The following is a 17,035-nucleotide window of genomic DNA, read 5'->3' on the forward strand; positions in this document are numbered from 1 at the left end:
ACTCAGGTCTCACATTTACCCAATTCTCATGTCACTCTTGCCTGTCTTTTCTGAACTCTTTAATGTTATTTGTCACTTTTCACCCTGTTTTGCTGTACATGGTTTGGAAAGAAAGGTTTAAGTAAATTTTTGAATTGTGTACACTGTGAATTTTGGGATTCAGCTTAGCTGCCTTTGTCTTTCTTAGAGTTCATGTCTCTTTTAAAGGGAAAAAAAGAGAGACTATCAGTTTAAAAATGTGTTGTTTCTGCACCTGTGACAAGCACATCCCTATCGCTGCATTTTCTATTCTCCATCAGGGCTGGCTTTTCAAGTAAGAGTTCAACTGTGACTAAGAATACTGAGATCTGGAGGGAATAGACCAGATAAGTTAAAGGAAATCTGGAATGTTTGATACAGGCAAGCAGTGCCACAGACAGGCCTCACAGGGTTATGATACATCTGCCTGCTCTGTCGTTGGTGAGTAGGGATCATATGCAACAATATGAAACCATTGTGCTTTCCAAGACAGTGTTGCCCAAAAGCGTTAATCAGTTTTACATTTTTTTCATTGATTAATATGATTGTTTTCAGAGAGAGCACATAGTACCTACACAGGACCATTGCCTTTTTTCAGCAATGGGAATGAGAAAAATTTCAGAAGTGGTTGCAGATATTCTATACTTTGTCTTATTCTAGAAGGTCAAGACCTTGCTTCCTATTAATGTCTTTATCCAGATCAAGGGATGTGAATAGACAGGGCTGTAGAAACTACTTTAGAAAGTAGTTTTTAACTACTTTAGAAAGTAGTTTTCCATTGGCTGAAGTAGTAGTTTAATTGAGATGCTAAGATTGTCTCTAAAATTGTGACTTTAAATTTATTTGTAAGTCACAAAGGATAAAATTACTGATTATTGTGGTCCTGTGGATTTTAAGCTATTTTAAGAGTTCAGAAAATCTGATGGAATCACTTTTTTGAATATGCTCTTATATAAGACTAGAAAACAGTAAGAACAGAATCCCCCTTTAGAAAATTGTGGTGATGTGAGTGGAAGAAAAGCCAAGGATTAGCAGTGAATCAGTCTACTGAAATTCCAAGAAAACCAGGGGAAAGAAATAAGCAAAGTTCTTTCAAGCATCTAGAAGATGAGAAATAAATTAATAGTAGTCAATGTGGATTTATCAAGAACAAATCATGCCAGAAAAATCTAATTTAATTCTGCAACAGATATCAGCTTCTGTAGACAGAGAAGTGGTAATAGATAGCTTATCTTCAGGAAGGCTTTAATATCTTCTTGAAAAACATATTCCTAAGTAACCCAGGACAGGTGATACAGAGAAAACTACTGTAGAATAATAATATTTACCCATGAGTAATGAACCAGAAAGTTTCATTTCCTATATATAGATGATTTTCTGTCTAAACAAAGATTTACCAAATGAAACTTTGCTAAAGTTGTCAAGCACATCCATTAATGTTCAGAATGATGAAATAAAGTGCACTTACAAGCATGTTAGAGAAGTTATAAATGATTTTTAGAAAACAGAGATATGGTGTAAAATTACTGAATGATATTCAAAAGGGACATTATTCAGTAAGTACTATACTTACACGTAATCATACATTGAAATTGAAGTTAGCTACTGATTATGTGTCTATTCCCAAGTGCAGTGTCTAGGCTCTAAACTTCCTCTTTTACTGAAAATGGACTTTAATTGCACATGTGGTTATGGAAAGGATACTTGCTATCATAGGTTGCATAAACATTACAATGTCCTACACAACTGTTAGGCAATAATGAACACCACTAAATGCCCAGCTAAAATGAGTTTGGTTTTCAAAATTGCAGCTCAAAATAGCAGTGTGTAAGTTGACAGTCCAGGTGAGATCCCTAGAAAACAGGCCATGAGAAGAGCTAAACACTTAAGATAAGCTTTGGGACAGAAGACTTAGGGGAACTTCAATATTTCAAAGAAATGAAAGGCTGCTGTTTTTCATGCCCTGAGTAGATGATGGGACAAGAAGTTTTGAGCTTGAGTTGCAGTTTGGGAGATTCAGAGAAGGTAGAAAGAAGAAGGTCTGAGTTTTATTAGGCATTCAGCTATTTAATGTACTGTTTTCTCATTTGCATCTCGCACAACTTAGTGCCTTGAACTTGTGCTTGAGGTAGACAGTGACTAATGAGAATAACCATTCTGACACATAGTAATCTCATCCTTCCATCATTAATTTCTGCAGTTTTGAAAAGTCTACTCCTTTTGTTGATTTTGGGTAGGTTTTAACTAAGAAATACATTTTCTTTAAACAAAAATGCATGCACCTCTTTCCTCAGAAGAAAGGGGTGAGTATTTTTGTTACAAGACAGCAACATAGAAATGTACTAATTTGTGAACTTGAGAATCACTTTTAAACTTGTTTTCTGTAGATTGCCTTTACTTCTCATTTATACTACTAGTATAGGTATAAAAAATACTGAATTTACAAAATTTAGTTTCATACTCCCAACTGGAAATTGATACTGGTGTTGTAGCTCTGCAGAATCTGTTAACTTGTGAGTTTTTCAAGGGTGTTTAGCATGTGCTACATTTTAAATCATAGAACTATTATCTGAGCTGGTTTTGATGTCACTTTGTGTTTACTAATTTTTATTTATATTTGCTATATGAGTCTTTTGATGAATCTTTATGAATGGCGGTTCTATGAATTTTAAATGTACTCTAATTGCAAACAGACATGAATGAATGTTTGCAATTAACTTGGAATGAGAACAATGAGTGTCTGCATTACAATAAAGATTTGGGAGGTAAAAGATCACTCAAAGCTGCTATGCAGGATTCCCTTATTAAACACTTAGAACTTCTGTTTAGATAAGAGTTTGAATAACATATGTTTAGGAATAATGATGTTCACTAAATAACTATTTCTACAGGTAGCATTCTGTTAATGCCTCTAGTACAGGTGTAGTTTTGCTGAAGGAGGAATTTGAGATCTGAAGTTTATTTTTTCTATCCCTGCCTTCCCCCTGCTATGAACCCATTATAGCCAGTCCCAAGTTTCTGGAATCCCAGACTGATCACTCTTATAAAGGAGTAATGAGCTTTTCAAGTAAGATGTGTGTCAGGGAGAGCATTCTGAGTTCTTAATCTGTTAGTAAATTTATTCCCAGGGAACAGAAAACAAAGGGGGAAAATTTCAGATTCTACTTTATAATGTCATGGAAATGACATTGCATCCTTTCAGGAAGTTCAGGTATTGAGTCAACATCAAAATGCTAATTTTTGAGGGAAGACTGTGTTCTTAAGTAGTGTATAATGTTTAATTGTACACTTAAAATTTCCATTAGTTTTGGTAAAAAAGTTTAGAGGTTACCAGCACTTGAGTTTGTGTCTCGAAGATTGTTTGAAGTTTTTTTGCAGCCTGACTAGGGAAGTTAATCTTAGTAAAAATATAAAAAAAAGTCAGACAGAAAATGGTAAGATTGTTACAAATTCAGGGATACTGTATTTGATTTCAGAATCTATGTTAAAAGTGATCACTCAATCAATCTTTTTCATCATTCTGGGAGAGAATTTTGACATTTATTGAAATGAATGTACTACTTTCAGGAACCACTGGGATATACTTTTTGAATCAGAATAAGGAGAAAAAGAAATGTCACAACAACTTCTGTTGATTTAAACTGTAATTTATGTACAACATCAGAGGCTAGACAGTTTGCTCAAAGGACTAGTTCTAATAATGTCTGAGTAGTTGACCTATGAAAGCCAGTTAAAGAAGCTTAAATAAATGTGGAATTTGTAAATAGTAGTACCATTTATATTTGATTGTGATCTCGCATTTTGGGAATCCAGGGCTCTTTCCTGGAGCCTGTTTAGAAAATAGATGTTTTGTTTTCACTGAGAAATGGGAAAAGTTACACAGATCAGATTCTCATTTCATTATTAATTCTATGATGCAGGCAGAAGTGGTTTTTAAGGGTTTTTTTCATTGGTTAACAAACCAATTTTCTAAATAAACTGTAAAAAGACACTAGAAGGAAATTGACAGCCAAAGCAAAAATAAATTTATAATGTCACCACAGCCTTGGAATTTAGAACAGTCTGATTCATCATCCTGCATTATAATCTGGAATGTCAAACCCAGTGGGCCCAAAACCACAAGATCTTCATAGGCTGAGTAAATCCACAACTCCTTCAACGTGGAAATGTTTCAGATTCAGCCACTGGCCACTACAGAGGATCATATATGGCAGGACCTAATGTGAATTAATAAAAATAATTAATATAGTTTAACGATTAGTATAGTTTTAGCTTTTAAAACTAAAATTTAGCATTTTCAGCAAAGGCAAGATAATTTTGATCAGAAGCCCTTACAGCTTAGATGGAAAGAAAATATTTTAATTAATTTTTATAGCAGGTCATTTAAATGCTTTTAAGCTTCTGCTTAGAGGGTTATTTGTGACATGAAAGCTATTTGAAAAACTGTGTTGCTATAACGAGCCATGCAGACAGTTTATAATAATATTCTATTTATTTTTCTAACTTTTGTATGCAGCAAATGAATCACCAGACAACATCTGTTTTTAAAGAAAACCACTCATGCTTTCTTTCAGTATCATGTAAACTGGGCATTGCATTTGCTTCAAGTATCTCATGTGGTCAGAGACATTACATCACAGATAGATAAGACTATATCACAGTAATTTGCTGTGACTTCCAGATATGAACTATAAATTATGTTTATATGAGAATAGAGAATACAATGCTATCTGCAAGTATTCCCATTTATATTTTTATTCAACTAAATATATTCTCAGGAAAAACCCCAGTATTTTATGTTTTATTCTCACAAAAATAGTCTTAATAATACTATGATAACATCATAATATAATGATATTATCATCATAATACCATCACCAGCATCATAGATAATGTATGATAGCTTCTATATTATTATATGGACTATATAATAGAATAAGGTAATAACATAGACATGATTCCTTAATAAAATATTAAATAAAATATATTTAATAATAATATTTCTAACTCTCAAGATTTATGTGAACAACAACACCAAATCAGAAAAAATGAATGATTTCTTGATAAATAGACTATATGAAAGTATTGTCATTAAATTTGTATGCATTACTGTTGTATTTCTTGCTCATTTTTATTTTCCTGGTTTTTCACTTGTTTAAATCTTAGAATCTAACCTCTTCTTTTGTAGCAGAAGTTATATTGTGTTTCTTTTTTGGGAGGGAACTTGAATTTTTCAAGCCATTTAGTAATCCAGCCTTACAGCTGAAGCACTTGTCCTGCCAGCACCCTGTTTATTATGCAATAGTGATCCAGAGCTTCATGTGCGGGGGGGCTGCAGGACAAAGTCTGCTCCAAAAAGGGGCTCTTTGTAAGGCTGGTTTGGAATAGAACATTAACAAATTAATGATATTTTTTATTTCTGTTCCTGTTGTATCCTTTGCAAAACCCTTCTCTAGGATTGCCTGAACTCTGGAAGAAATTTGAATCTATTTCACACAATTAAATATCACAGTCTGAGAAATACTAGCTTATTGTCTGCTGTGTAGTTTTTAAGCTCTAGTGTTTGTGATTTTCAGCTGGTGGGTGTCTTAGAGATAATAATATTATAAAATTGCTATTCAACAGGCAAAATAACATATCAAGTTCAAAGTAATTACCAGTGCATTTAAAATTAATTACAGAGTTAAAATTGTTTTTTTTAATTCACCTGCTAGCATCTGAGCCCATATTTCACTAGCAGCTGGTGACAGAACAAGCATCTATGAAAGCACTTTCTGCAGGAGATGCTTGGAATGCCATCTACTGTTGAAAAAGTAAAAATCCAATCCAAAAGGAACTCAAAACCCTTAGGAGAAATTTCTTTTTTAATGGTTTGTTCTAAAATGAAACTTTAGTTACATTAGAATTCAACTAATGTTCTAAAAAGGTGCTAATGTGTCTGATTTCAATATCCTAGCTTTTGTATCAATTTTAAAATTAGGTTTTCTGCTTCATTTTGTCAATTCCTTGAGAATTTCAGTTAATTGCAAAACATTTTGAAGCAGAAGTAAAAAATAAAGTCTCATCTTTCCAATACAGAATTAACAAAAATTGCATTACATAAGGAAAGTTGTGACCCAGACAATGAAATAAATATCCCTTAAAAATCCTTTTGATTAAAATTTTAATTTAAAATATTTAAGCCTTTTTTGAGTGTTTTCTAAGAAAAACTGTTGTGGGACAAAACCTTATTTAGTATTTGATTATCAGTTACTGAAGTTCACTGTGGTAAAACCGTGTTTGGAGATTATAGATTTACTAAAGTTTGAGTCATCTTTTACACATGTATGTTCCATTTGGATGTATTTATGCATGTGTTACTACTGTGATAGTAGGAAATGTTTGCATTTTGGTAATGAAAAAGACTATACAATTCACAGTCACCTTCTTACAGTCATCCTTATTTCCAGAAGTAAAATATGGCTCACTGTAATGCAGTTATTGTGGTACATTTCACACATCCTGTAGGAAAGAACGTAAAACTTTTTTTTCCCTCTATACCCAAAATATGTGTAAAAGATTACACATAATATTTTTTTTCCCTCTTGACACAAAATATGTGGCAGACCTAAGTGCTATTCCAGCACCTCTTTGGAGAAACCTGACTTTTTGAAAATAGGTACAGTCAAATGAATGCTAGCTGTCAAAAATTAATCTTTGCTAGAGTTTGGGTTGTAGAGATATCTGTAACTTCAACATTTTTTCAATGCAAATCTCACCCAAGCCTTGCTACGAGGTCCTCATAATTACAGAAAATGCTTCTAATAACAAATGTTATGTGACAATTGGACAACTTTGTCTCTATTCCTTCTTGGAAAATTAGAGGAAAGTCCAACATTTTTTTCAGATTTGATGCCTGCTGTCTCAGATTGATTTCTTTCATTCTCTGTGAGTCATCTGCCTGAAATATCCACATATCTGCAGGACTTAGGAGAGTAACATTTACTAAATGTAAATGGAGAAAAAAGTTAAATCCAAATAAAACTATTTCCCTCCAATGAATTGAAATATGCATGTGCTTAAAACTCAATAAGCTAAAACATCCTGAGTGAAGGCAGTTGCTGCTTACCTTGAGGCTGTGAACAAGTGTCAGGCTCCCATGTGGGGTGTTTCTGCCTGTATAAAATAGGAGCACTGAGATCAGAGAGAAGTCAGGGCTTTTCAGGTTGTGTGAGGGAGACATTAGTGTGACCAAACACACAGCAGGACAGTGACTGTTGTCTCAAAGCTGAACTTTTGACAGAAATGGAAAGTTATTTGTGGGAACGTTGCCCTTTTGCCTTTTTTTTTTTTTTTTTTTTTTTGTCTGAAAAGGGGTCTAGTGACAGAACAAACTGATTGGATTCAAGGAGGTATTTACTTGCATCTCGTGTCCTTGAAATGGATTTGGAAATTCATTATAGTGAAGAATGATGCAACATTAGCTGCTCTTTAAATGAGGTGATAGAAACTGAACAGGTAAACTACTTTTAAAGAAATATTTACTATGGTTCAAGGATTCCTTAAACTTGTGTGCTTTTTTTGTCTGCTGCCCTTGACATCCTTCATATGCATTAATTTGATCTTTGTTTTGTTCTTTCTGCATTTCTAATACAGGCTAATTTTTGGCTTTATGTGTTACAAGTTTGCTGGTCCAATCTTGCAGCTATTATATATGATGCTAGAGATGAACAACTGACAGATACTCGTTACTTTACCCAGAAAAAAGCAAATCTGTGGAACTCCTAATTAAAAAATATTAGTAACTTAACAATCTGGAAAAACCTTCTCAAATTTTAGGATTGAAAGATACAACTTCACCCAATATAATTCCTTTGTTAAGATTGTTTATACTGTTTTTTGGTTGCTGTCCCTCTTTGACAACTTTGTGTGATCCAAGACTTTCTGTTATTTATTACTTTATAATTTTTGTTTTTCCAAGTTTTTTGTACATGCCTCATTCCCTCAGCAGACACATGATGCCTGTGTGGGAAGCAGCTGGCCTTCTGCAACTGAGCAACAAATTATAATGCTGAGGGCTTTCAAATTCTGTCTTAGAAATTCCCACTTATTCTGTGATAACCAAAATCTTTGGTTTTTCCTTTTTTCCTTACTAAACATATAGGAAAAAGCTGCAGTAGCCCATTTTAAACTGTGTGGTATGTTTGGACAAACCCATAGACCTTTTAATATCACCTTCCTGGTCTAAGCCTCCTGCTTGCAATTTTGTATAACCTTCAAAGGAGAGCATTGATTGGCAAATTAATTATTGGAAATGTATATAACATATGTATATGTTATATACAGTATATGTATATACTATATATACATACAGTGTTTGTATAACTGTATCGAACATAATGGCTACTGTTCATTGTAGTACTTATTTATTATTATAGTTGTACTATAATAACTTTCTCATGTGCTGATTGGTGAGTTTGACACTCATTTTTATCATTTTACTGTGAACACCATAACAGATAGCAAGGAAGAAGTCTGGATGAGTTATGACATGTGAGAAACGAGGGAGCTTTCATTTGTAGAACACGGTGTCTCCATTTCCTATCCCAGAAATGAATGGTACAAACATTTCTGCCCTGAGGAGTTCTTATCCTAAGATAAGCAGAATCTGATTTATTTTGCTGATTCTGAAATAATCACAACATACTGTCATTTCTTCAGTTTTGGAGTTAAAAGTACAGGGCTGTTGAGCAGTGGTTTTGGTCACAGTGAACCACATTTTAGTAGATTTTTTATAAAAATATTAGCATCAAAATATCACTTTGCAACTTGTTTGTTTGGAACCTTAGATTAAACCATCCCATTTCTAATTAACATCTAAATGTCAGAGTAAGCTTTATCTCACAGAACTTTTTATGTTTAGGGATGATGTTCATCTGAGGCTCACTCAGGGAGCTCCTTCAGCTTAGACCATTATACAGTGGCATGTATATCTTGGTGCTTATCTGTAAAGTATGTATGGTGCCTTCTTGTTGTTTGTCATTTGGACTTCAAGGAATGTTTGACCTCTTAAACTTGGATCTAGTTAGGTTTTAATTTTTTTTTCTGTGTACCAGTTATTGTTTCTAGCCCAAATACCCAACTTCTCCACCTACTTGTTCACTTATATCAAATATCCAATTACCACTCAGCTCCTGATTGTGGAAGTGCTTTTTTGGAAACTACTGGTATGTTTGTTACAAACAGAACAAAATTACAGTAAAATCACCTGCATATATCTTCAGGAAAATATTCCTCAAGACATTACTTTGTTGTCCAAAATATGATCCTGCTCAATTCAACTGTTTATACTCTCTAAATTAATAAAACACTTGGAACAGTAATATAAATTAAAGACTTTAAGTTTGATCAAAATAGTTAAACTGCACGTTATTATGTGTATGTTCTTGCAGCATCAATAGGGTAATCAATGCAAAGAATCAATTCAGTAATATATAGTATTTTACGGTTATGTAATTGGCATGGATTTATATTTGACCTCCTTTCTTGGAGTTAAACGTACTTACATAATTTAACGTAATTAATCTGTAGAGATGCCTTCTCAAGAAAATAGCTGGTTGTATTTGAATATATGTCTGTGTTAACTCCCCTGTTTTGTCAAGAGTGGATGCAGGCAAAGTTATATACTGTGCTTGTGTCATGTCTTGACTTCCAATGTGTGAGTTTAGTCACTGCAGTCACTGCAACTAATCCTTTTTTTTTTTTTTTTCATTTGGTGCAGGGCATATAATTGAAATACTGCTATGAAGGTTTAGGAAAAAAAAAGAAAGAGTCCACAGCAGATAATCTAGGAAAATGGATTAATGGACCTTGCATTCTAAGACAGGGTGATGGAAACCTCTGAATTTTGCTGGAGCTGATGATCTCTCCTTTTCAGCACAATTAAAATGAGGGAATGGGTATTTCCACAGTGATTTGGATAAAGTTATGCATGGAATGCACTTTTTTGGACAGAAATAATTGAAGGCATAGGGAAGCAAGAGGGAAAGGAGGTTAGAATTTTATCATTATTTCTTTAAATCTATTTTATTTTCAGTGCCATTTTCAAGGGATAAGTTCCAGGGGAGGAAATTGTTCTAAATTAAGAAATATTGCCAATGGTAAATACTTTTAGAGATTATTATATTCATATACTATGACAATGGGAATATATAAATTCCAGAGAAAGCTAGTTACACACCTTCATTAAAATCTTTTCACTAGTTCTGCATTGAAAAGAAATTTGCTAACTATGAAGTGATTCTGGAATATTTAAAATCTGCTTACAATTGTGGACAGTTATTGAAGAGAGAGAGAACACTTCAAAGATGTTGGCACCTTGACTCTTGGGAAAGCTGCGTCTCTGTACTGTCCTCTGGGTGAGTGGGGTCTGGAATGCAAAGAAGGAAAAATACTAATCCTGAGAATAGTATTCAGTTTAATTCGCCTTATAACACAACTGGTTATGAACTAGTTGCCATTCATGCTGCTGTTTTTATTTGAAAAATAGCAGCTTTACAGATTTTTATTGCGTATAATATAAATCTGGGTTTGAGACAATATTATTTGCTGCTGTCTTCTCTCAACTATTTCTATTTCTTTATTGTGAACAAAGCTGGAGGTCAATGTCAGTATGGTATCTGCAGAGGAAGCAAAATGTGACAATTCTTTTTATAGATCTGAGACTGTCCCTCATCCTTCCTGCATGATTTGCTTTAGGAAAACTAGATAGTTTGGTGCATTAATATTTAATCTTATATTGGTTCTTAATCAAGTTTAGTGTAACATGCACTGCTCATTGAGACTACTGCACATATATCCTGCTTTGTCATGAGGATCTACATTAAACATTTCATACAAGTGTCCTACTCTCTGGATTTCCTGGGCAATATATTTAATAAAAATAACTCTAGAAGCATCAGCAGCTTCATTAAATTGATACCAGCAACATTACAGCATTAATAGTAATAATAAAATATATATTTAAATTTTTTTTCATGGATGAGTTCCAAGCAAAAGATTGACTTGCTTTTCCAATCTTCTCAATTTCAACAAAAGGGCTAGAAAAAACTTCCATCCTGGTCCATCCTACTCCACTGAGTTGGTTATGAAATACGGAAAACATAGACTATTATTAAGCAAAAAACTGAAATTACTGACCTGTAGCATTTTTAAATGAAAGTGATATAGTGTATTATATAGTATATGCTCAACTAAGTGTTTCTAGGAGACAGTGGGTGGACCCAGTTTACTCCTGTGGATTTGATCTCCTTGTGCTTGTAGGTCCATGGATGGCAAGTTGTGAATCTTGCGAGTATTACTGGGTTAGAGGTCGATATTATGATATTTATCCCTGCCAAGGATGGCTGATTAAAAAATCTGGATTCCCCAAACATCACCTGAGAATAAATGATAGAGATATCTAGGAGGTGTAGAGTCTGTTTTAAGGGTTATTTTTCATAGATTGAGGCACCTGAGTTCTTCCCCTATGTGTTTGTGGCTATCCATCCAAGTATGTGAAAATAGAGATGAGCTCTGCTAACAGAGTACTTGTTAGTTTACATGTCTCCAAAGCACCTTTTGGAAAAAAATATTTTATGGTTTTGACATAGTAGATTTTAGAGAGAAGCTTTTACTGGTGGCAGTAGATTGAAAAATAGAAAAGTATTAGGAGTTTAAAAGGATAATAATAATTTTTATATTGATGTTTTAATTACTTAGTTTCCTGTTTCCATTTTTCTTGTTCTCTTCCCTCTTCTGTTCTGTTCTGTTCTCATATTCATTCCCTGTGCCAGTGGGAATAGCCTTAATCTTTCAGGAAATTTTTAGTACACGGAGAGGACCTGACATCAAAAACTGTTCACTGAGGCTTGAGATTTAGCTTAATGATTCCAGCTACTGGGAAAGATCAAAGGGGTCTGGCACTTGGACTGTGTAGGCTTGCAGAGGAACACAAGAGTGATGGTGCTGTGTATGTTTCAAAGGGCAGAGGTTCCCCATAACAAAGTGCTAGGTGTAAAAATTCTTTATTGTTGGCAAGTAGAAAAATCCTGGCTTGTTTTCAAGTGGAGTAGTGTATGGAGTTGTGATCATTTAAAAAAAAAGTTGTGACGTAATTTTCAAACTCCTCTAATGTTTTAGAATAGGTGGTAAAATACTTCGTATTCTGCACTGTTAGAATACATTGTCTCAGTTACTGTCGATCAGACACATTATCTAAAAACATTATGGTGTTTTTAGATCAGAATTTGTTTCTAGTGAATAATGAGAACTGGCACTGTTCTTGGTACAGTTCTGAGTGGATAGAGCTGAAAAGACAGAGGAAGGTTAAATGAAGCCAGGTAGCTGGAAGGAGCAGAATGTAGTTATTGTGCTTGAGGTATTTCAGTTGGTCTGTTGAGAAGATGGAAGTCTGGGGGTTTGCTGACCTGGCAAGACACTTCTTTGAAACAATTGTTTGTTGCTGATTTTTGAAAGGAGGGTAGAAAGCAATGCATAAATATGGGAGTACACAATCCAGTGAAACACAAAGCAGCTCTTGTAACCAAAGGAAATACAACTCTATGTGTACATATAGACAGGGTTCAAGTTATCTGGAGTCTCTTTCGTCCTTTTCTGTCTAGAAAAAAAAGATATTTAAACCACAGCAATGCTAAAAATACATAGAGTTCATTTCATCTAATATATAATTATTTCTATCAGTTGCTACAACTTGTAATTTCATCTGAATGAAGTCTTTTGGAAAAAAAGAATCAGAAATTAGTCAGTGGTTTTTGGATTTAGATCCAGAATCTGTATCATTCTCTGACCTTGAAAGATAAATATGTGGCTGTACACCTGAAGGGTTCAGGCCTGTTGATCCACAAGGTTAATATTAATTTAAAATCATATGGTAGAATCTATTACTTCAATATATTTCTCAATAATTTCTTTTCAAATTGTAGTTTGTCTTCTGTGTTCGTTATAAAGTCAAGGAAGATAATTTCCTAATCCAGGGACTGAAGGATGTATGGAGAGTGCTCGAGGAATGCGTCACAGTTATATAATAATGGAAGCTCTTGTCCTCATATAACTGCAGTGTTGGAAAGTGGATAGTGAATGAGACAGAATTCTAGGAGGCAAAAAGGTTAATTTATAAAGGAGATATTTTGAATTGTAAGCTTATATCATATCCTGTAGTGTTTCTGTAAAATGCTGAGAAATTAATTTTAAATGCAGGTTTTCAACACATCTGATAATGGACAATGTGTTTTATTTGATGGTGGAAAACTAAAAATTGATTGTAAGATTTTCAAACGTACCAAGGGCTTGCAGCTGCAATTGAAGCCACCATATATATACTATAATGTAAATATGCTAGATCTTGTTAAAAAAGTATGTACCAAAAATTTCAAACTACACACTTAGGATCTTACACTAATTTGATCTCAGTTCTACATGTGAAAAATTATTGACCATGGTCGCCATCCAAAGAAAAGATGTTGATTGTAATCTGATTATGTGAAGGGCTCAGATTTCCTTTTTTTTACTTCAATAGAACAATTCACAATGAAATAATAACTTAAAAGAGTCGAGTTCAAATGTTTGGAAATCATGTATGGAAAGGAATGTATAGATTAGTGATATATTCTGTTTTAAATGTCCAGTTGTCAGGAAGGTCACATTTCAGTGTCTACTTCTGTGTAGGCAACTTAGGAGCTCTGAATTATTATCTAGGAGTTTTCTCCTCACAGCTCACCACAGAGCTTTACGACTCATAATGTTGGGGATCTAAGTATGGACACGCTTTGATTTCCCATCCCTCCCTTTTCTCCTGCTTTGAATTTTCTACATTGAAAAATAAGTGTGGACTATCTTGATTAAAGATAATAATATGATTAAGATGCATGGTAGAGTGGAATTGCAATGGCATGTGACATTTTTATTTTTACTTTTTTTTTTCTTTTTTGTTTGTTTTGACTTGCTTGATTTTGTGGGCCTTGTTTATTTATTTATTTATTTGTACTGGAATGTTGCTTTGTATATATATTTCTAAAGTGCAGAAGAGGCAAAACCATTAGAATACATTTTACTGTGTGGCACATTCAGTTTTCCCTTTCGGTACTCAGTTTTGGAAAGATATTAGTGTTTCTCATTATCCACTTATTTAAATCTTACGTAGTCACTGAATCCTGTTTATGGAGTTATTTCCTGTGATATTATATGGTGGATGAGATATGGAGGTATTTTGATGAGCTTTATTTTTCTGTGCAACACCAAGCATCCACTTAAAATTATGAGCCTGTGCTTCCTGTTTAGTTAGGTGAGAGTATTCTCTGCAGAGAGACATTCAGAATATCTGTATAGGAACCTTTTTGGGTTTTGGAGCCTATAGGGAAAGTAGACCCTAACTTGATATTTAAGACCAATACCTGCAATTAGAGAATGTAAATATTCCTGTGGGTAAATGTCTCTATTCTTGGGTTTTGTCATGGTTTAACCCCAGTCAGTAAGCGACGCCCAGGCAGTTGCTCACTCATTCCCTCAGTATCAGTAGGATCAGGGAGAGAATTAGAAGGGTAAAAGATAGAAAACTTGTGGGTTGAAATAAAGACAGTTTAATAGGAAAGTAGAAGCTACTCACACAAGCAAAGCAAAACATGGAAGTAATTCAGTGCTTCCCATGGGCAGGGAGGTGTTCAGCCACCTCCAGGAGAGCAGGGCCCCATCAGGGGTAACAGTTACCTGGGAAGGTGAACTCCATCACTCCACATGTCCCCACACCCCATCTTCCTCCTACTTCTCCCAACTTTACCTACTGAGCATGATGCTACATGGTCTGGACTATCCCTTTGGTCAGTTTGGGTCACCTGTCCTGGCTCTGTCTCCTCCCAACCTCCCATGCCCTCCCATCTTCCTCACCAGAGTGGCAGTACGAGAAGCAGAAAAGGCCTTGGCTCTGTGTAAGCCCTGCTCAGCAATAGCAGAAACATCTCAATATTATCAACCCTGTGTTCAGCACAAAGTCAAACCACAGCCTCATACCAGCCACTGTGAAGAAAATTAACTGTACTCCAACTGAAACCAGCACAGCTTTGGTATAGAGTATCAGCTTGCTCATTTAAGTTAAAACATGCATTTTAGATGGAATATTTTGCTTAAGACAGTGGACAATTATTAATCAGTACTAAACAGACCTACTGTATGTTATCCAGTTATTTCTTTATTTCTTTAAGCAAATCATATAAAGTTCACTTATGAGTAAAATTCCTCAGCTTTCCTTCCTTAGTTTTTAGTTATGTTGTCTTCAGGTCCTGACATCACTGTAGTTTAATAAATACAATGCAGATTTTCCTTTAATCTATTATTTTAGTATATTGCATTTTAAATAGCATATTACATGTTATAAATTTGCCTTGAACTATGACAGGCAATTTGGTTGTGAATAAAAAAGAAAGAGATTGTAGTTCACATAATCAAAGCACCTTCCTTTCTATTTGTAGCTGAATGTATTGCTGGAAATGTGTTAATGTGGTATTATGTACAAAAAATTGGAAGTCAGGTAAAGAACATTACTGATGTAATTTTTAGTTACATATTAATTTTTCTATACTTGGCGCTCCCCATTTTTAAAATTAAATGGAAATAAGCCCATAGTACAACTTAATATAAGCATACAACAAATATTAAAGCAAATCCTTTTAACTCAAAATAGGAACTTTTCCCTTCCCATCTGATACAGATTTTAGTACTTCAGGGTAGCTGTTTTCAACATGTTGCACTCAGTTGTGCAAACTTATCTTTTTAGGGTCAAAGAAGAGCAAAAACCACAGCCGACACAGTAAGTAAAGTATCTTCAAGATGCACTAGGCTTGACTTTTCTACCTTTGCCATGTTCTGCTCTCTGCACCTTTGATGGTATTAGCTTTCACTGATACCTGATAGGCTGCAGGTAGTTTGTCATCTGCTTCCTGACTGGCTTGTAAGAGAGCTGCCTGTAGCTTCTTACCCCATCCACATGTTAGCTGGATGTAGGTTCTTGCTCCCTGCTTGTGAACTGGTGACTTGTAGAACTTTACTTCCCTTTCACCCTTAGTGGCTGACTTAGTTCTTTAGTTCTGCAGCTCACATTCCCATTGGCTCTAGCTTTTCCGCCTGTCTATTTCTACTAACTTTGGATAAGAAAACATTTAAACTAGTGTGGTTTTATTGGTTATTCAGTCACATTATTTGCTTGTTTAAACAGGTGGTTTCCCTTTAGTGGGATCACTGAGCTGGTAAATAACGTTCTTCAACCACAGCAAAAACAGCAAAATGAAAAGGAGCCCCAGACGTAAGTAAGCTGCTCTCTGTAGATTAAGTAACATCTGTATAGCATTAGAACATCCTGGAGAGTATGTTATAATAATTGCCCCTTTAGAACAAGCAGGTGAGGGCATTTTACAAGCTGAGCACGATTTGCTTTCCAACCCCTCATTTGCAAAGGGAAAACTGAAAATCAGGTCTTACTCTCCTTATCAGTAACTTAAATGATTGCATTAGATTGCAATTTAAGGAGTTACTACTAGTCTATCTGTTTTTTTTTTTTTTTTTTTTTTTTTTTTTTTTTCTTTGACAAATGTTCCTTATAATCAAACTTCTGGTGAAGTGTTTTCTGTGCATGAGGAGCTGGAATGATAAGACATGTAGCATTATTTATAGCATGTCTATGCACATGCGTGGTCTGAGTCATGCATAGAATGCTATATGAATCTACATAATATGTCAGAAGAGCTTTCTAAGGACCAGGAAAATATCATGTCATTTTTTTCATGCTTTTAGAATATCTGTCAAGTTTCAAAACTTCAGCAGATATAAGGTGAAATCTTGGGTCAATCAAAGCTCAGGAAGTTTTGACTTTGATGGAGCCAGTATTTCATCTATGAAACTTTTATATGATTTTTTTTTTTTTTTGCTATCTGAAAATCTCAAGTTTTAACAAAAACTGGCAAAGCTAGGACACTGAGTCTTAGAGTAGAAC

General features: G+C 34.4%; 1 protein-coding gene across 20 annotated transcripts in view; it reads left to right on the forward strand.

Annotated features, from left to right (window-relative positions):
* RIMS2 (regulating synaptic membrane exocytosis 2) overlaps window positions 1-17,035 on the forward strand; it is a 445,269-nt gene that overhangs the window by 43,986 nt on the left and 384,248 nt on the right. For 5 of the 20 annotated variants that reach the window (XM_041470636.1, XM_041470623.1, XM_041470624.1 and 2 more), the window contains exons 2-3: window positions 15,824-15,856; window positions 16,262-16,348. The exons of the other annotated variants lie outside the window; for them this stretch is intronic. In XM_041470636.1, the coding sequence (XP_041326570.1) occupies window positions 15,824-15,856; window positions 16,262-16,348 (120 nt within the window). The remainder of the gene's footprint in view (window positions 1-15,823; window positions 15,857-16,261; window positions 16,349-17,035) is intronic. 20 annotated transcript variants of the gene reach the window in all.

This window comes from Pyrgilauda ruficollis, unplaced genomic scaffold (genome assembly GCF_017590135.1).
Source record: "Pyrgilauda ruficollis isolate IOZ18807 unplaced genomic scaffold, ASM1759013v1 scaffold25, whole genome shotgun sequence".
Lineage (NCBI taxonomy): Eukaryota > Metazoa > Chordata > Aves > Passeriformes > Passeridae > Pyrgilauda > Pyrgilauda ruficollis.